Genomic DNA, 4,205 nt, shown 5'->3' with positions numbered 1-4,205 from the left:
CCCCCCCCCCGCTATCCGCCCCGCTCCTGCCGGCGCCGGCTCCAGCCCCGCAGCCATGGAAGCAGGACCTGTTCCACCCCGAATTCCTTCCCTTCTGGAAAGGAGTTTACCAATAAAAGGCACTTAGTGCCGAGTCCCAGGCCAGACCCAGGCCGCTTGAAAAGAGCCAATTAACTTCCTATTTCAGCAAAAAGCTGCGAACACGTTCAGCCCAGATGTTCCCTCCCTCCGGCTAAGAATGGAGGGAGAGAAGCTCATTCATGAGCTCCAGCTTGGCCACAGCCCTGCTCTGGGCAGCCTGAGACCCAGGCTGGGACACCAGCCTTGGCTGAGGCACTGTGGGGTCACTGTCCCCAGGGCTGGCAGCCTCCCAGAGCCCCCCAGGAGCTCAGGAGACCCTCGGGGACACTGGAGGGAAGGGAATGCACGGCCCCCAACAGCCAGTGCTGCCTGGAGTGAGAGATTCCACAGGGACACCAGAGCTCCCCAGGGTGACAATCACACACAGAAGCGTTTTCTCTGATGGGACAAGCCGTGCCCAAGGAGGAAGGAGATCCCAGGGGGTCCCACGCGCTCCCCACAGCCCCGCTCACCTTCCTGCTGCCGTGCGAGGAGAAGCTGTGGGAATGCCTCTGCAGGCTGCCCCCGCTCAGATCCAGCTGCGGCTTCCAGAGCTCGCCGTTGTCGCTGGGCAGGCCCTTGGCAGGGGGCACTGCCGAGCCCAGCAGGATGCCGTTGTGCACCATGTCCTCGGTGCAGGTGAGCCGCAGGCTGCACAGGTACTCGTCCGTCTCCTTGTCCACCACCAGCAGCCGCGTCTCCGTCTCCACGGCCTTGATGCGCTGCACGACCTGGGGACGACAGGGACGGCTCAGCTGGAGCCCAGGGGACATTCAGGGGTGGCACCCAAGGGCCATCAGCAGCACCCAAGAGCCATCAGCTTCCCCCCAGAGCTGCAGCTCCAGGCTAGGTAAAGGGTTATGCTTTAGCTCCCAGCTACCAGTGATGGGGCAGAAAGGGCAAGGACGCAGCTCTGGGAGATCCCTGGGGATCTCTTCCAGCCCAGGTCCTGCAGCCACACAGCAGCTCTGCTCACATCACCCAGGATCACCCTGCCCAGCTACCTGGGATGACCTCCTGCTCAGTCAAGAGCTTCCAAAGGCTGGCACTGCCCCTCTAGCATCAGCAACCCTCTGTCTGGCATTGTCCTATGCAGGGACAGTCCAGTCTGTCCCTCCAAGCAAACACCTTCATCTCCTCAATCCAGGGTGTCTTTCTACTCCCATACCCAGGGCAGGGCACGAGCCAGGGGGCACAGGAAAGCTCCAAGCACCAATGTGGGCAGTCAGGTGCTGGACTGTCCCCACCACACCATTGTGCAGGCTGGGGGTAGATTTAGGAAGCCAACAGCCCAATCCATGCATCCATCCCCAGCCCGTGCTGGGAACCAGCAGAGAAGAGGGGAGCCAGTGCTGGGAGCGGGAGATGAGCCCGTCCCTGGCAGGATCCAGCTCCAGCAGGGCTGAATGGGGACATTGTCCTGCTGTGCCCGGCTCCTTTGCAGGATCAGGGACTGGCAGAGGCTCCGACAGGCACTGACACTGCAGAGAGCCAGGAGGAGCTGATCCCACAGCCAGGCAGGGGGTAAATCCCTCCAGAGCAGGCTGGGATGGAGACAGGGAAAACCCAGAACATCCACAGGGAAACCACCTCCAGACTGACTGCTGGCAGCTGCCGAGGGCACCTCCTCCCTGCACAGGCCTTCATCCCGAGAAGGAGGAGGGGTGGCATTGCTGGCAGTGCTGCTCAGCCGCCATCCCCAGCCATGGGGCGGCCCTGAACACCCCAGACGTGCTGGGAACCCCCCAAAAGCAGCCCAGGGCTCCTTGCAGGGCTCCTGCTCTGATCTAGGTCACAGCGGCCAGACACACCAAGGTTAGAGCGACAAACGAGCCTAATACGCAATTAACCAGCATTTATTTACTCCCTGCGAGCTCCACTCAAGGTCAACAGAGCTGGTATCTGCAAACAAGAAAAAAACCAGCCTGTAAGAAATGTACAGGCTGCAGCCAGGGCTGAACCAACTCATCCACTGCAGCCCCTGCCTGCACGGCAGCGATCTGGGCTCCCTCCTGTAACCAGCCTGGAGGGTGCTGATCCATCAGGCCCAGAAAATCCATCTGCTCCCGTTCAGATCCATTTCCATCTGCCACCAGCAGTGCCTGTGCAGGGACACTTCTCCAGAGGGGACCTGGCAGCAGCAGCGACAGCCAAAGCACAGCAGCAAAGACGCGGACGGGGAAGGTGCTGGCTGTGCAGGGACATCCCCCAGAGCCGGCAGTTCGGGTGCTCCAGGCAGCACAGGGGATCACAGGGGTCCCACAGACTGCAGAGAAACTCTGAGGGTCCACAAAAGGGTCAAAAGCTGGCGTGGAGCAGTGCTGGGCTCACCCCATGGCCGAGCCCCCCAACACCCACAGCGAGAGCAGCGATGGAGCAAAGGTCCCACGAGTGCCGGGGGCTGAGCCAGGCAGGGATGGAGAGGGGCACAGAGCAGCCCCTTGCCCCCTCCCCACGAGCAGGACGAGCAGAAGGAGCTGTGAGGAGCCCCCCAAGGCAGCAGATCTCCCTGGGGACAGAGCAGAGAGGTGGGAGGCAAAGCAGCAGCCCCCGGCGAGCGCCTGCCCAGCACCGTACCCGCTTGCGAGCCATGCTCCCAGCCTGGAGTCCCGCAGGCTTCTGGAGACAATGCAGCCTGCCCTGCTCATCTGGGATCTCCTCAGCACCCGAGCCAGCCCCACCATTTCCGCAGCTCCACCCAGGCAGACTTTACCCCTGCGACGGCAGCGCCAGCCCGGCAGCGCCGGCCCCGCCACCCTTGCCAAACAGCAGCGCCCAGGGAGGACTCACGGTGCCACCAGCAGCAGCAGCAGCTCCCACAGAGGTGCCCATGCCCTGCTCCATGCTGCTCTGCTCCCCGGGCACCAGGAGCATTTCTGTGCTCAGGAGCTGCGGCTCTGCCCGGTTCCGAGGAGCCCAGGATGCAAGCCTGAGACAGAGCATGCACTGCCTTCGCTCCTTGGGCATGGCCAAGAAAAAAAACGGAGAACAAAGACAAAAATGCTGCCAGCTTCAGCTGGAAACACAGTTACACCCAACCAGCGAGGCCTTGTGTGCTGCGGGCTCCCCTATGCACACGGAGAAGTGTTACTTGTTCAAGGCTGGGCAAGGAGCAGCAGAGCAAGGGCCACAGTGAGGTGGCTGCTCAGAGCCATCGTGTGACCCGCCAGGGCATCGCCCTCACCACGGCCCATCAGTGCTTTTGGGGGAAGGAAGAGCTTCTTGTGGCATTGAGGCAGGAAAACGGTGATCCCAGAGCAGGCAGGGCTCCCACCACTGGCACTCTCACAGTTCCCACAGCTACAGCGGGCACCAAGCTCCTGGATGGGACACCCTGTTCCAATCACTGCTCTGCAGCAGCCAGCCAGTCCCAGCGCTCCATCCTGCCGCCAGCAGCAAAGACAAAAACAAACAAACAAAAAAAAAAAAAAAAAAAAAAAAGAAAAAAAGGAAGAAAGAGAAATTTCCCCCTCTCATTTCACTTGACCTACTGGGAAGCCCCAGCACGTTTCAAAGGCGCAGCTGGCTCCGCTATCGCCCGTCCCCAGCAGCCCAGCGCCAGCAGGGAGCTCTGGTGGCTTCCAAGGCACCACAGGAACACAGCTCTCCTTCCTGCCCAGCCACATCAAAGATGGGGATCCTCCTTCAAGGGGTTTGAAATCGCACTCAGGACAAACATCAACTTTCACACGGCTGGCTCAGAGCACCAAAACAAGCTCAGTTAGCCACCAAACCCCACCAGGCTCCTGAGAGGAGCACACGGGGCTTTATTGGAGCCACCTGGAAGGATCAGCTTCCCCTTCAGCCCAGCAGCATCCACACTTGGGGTGAGGTCTGGGAACACAGAGCCCCCCAAAACTCTGTGGGGTCGAGGCACATCCCACCTCTGTCCCCTGCAGTGCTGGCAGCAGGGCTGAGCAGATGTTTTAAGTTACTAAAACACCAAATCCTGCAGAGCCCCACAAACCACGAGGCAAATTGTGCCCCTGCCAGGCTCCGAGTGCCCAGCAGGACTGGAGCAGCTTGAACCTCGCTGCTTGTTTGTTTTTGTTCTCATTGCTTGTTTTTTTCCGCATTTCTTGGTT

At 60.7% G+C, this 4,205-nt stretch overlaps 1 protein-coding gene across 1 annotated transcript in view; it reads right to left on the bottom strand.

Annotated features, from left to right (window-relative positions):
- SLC9A3R2 (SLC9A3 regulator 2) overlaps nucleotides 1–2,712 on the bottom strand; it is a 31,278-nt gene extending 28,566 nt beyond the window's left edge. Inside the window, exons 1-2 of the mRNA XM_031061071.1 lie at nucleotides 2,698–2,712; nucleotides 594–875 (exon numbers count right to left, since the gene is read on the bottom strand). Coding sequence (XP_030916931.1) covers nucleotides 594–875; nucleotides 2,698–2,712 — 297 coding nt within the window. The remainder of the gene's footprint in view (nucleotides 1–593; nucleotides 876–2,697) is intronic.
- Nucleotides 2,713–4,205: the final 1,493 nt, after the last annotated feature.

This window comes from Geospiza fortis, unplaced genomic scaffold (assembly GCF_000277835.1).
Source record: "Geospiza fortis unplaced genomic scaffold, GeoFor_1.0 scaffold213, whole genome shotgun sequence".
Lineage (NCBI taxonomy): Eukaryota > Metazoa > Chordata > Aves > Passeriformes > Thraupidae > Geospiza > Geospiza fortis.
Note: the sequence above shows the minus strand (reverse complement) of the source record. Positions and strands in the feature narration are given on the sequence as shown.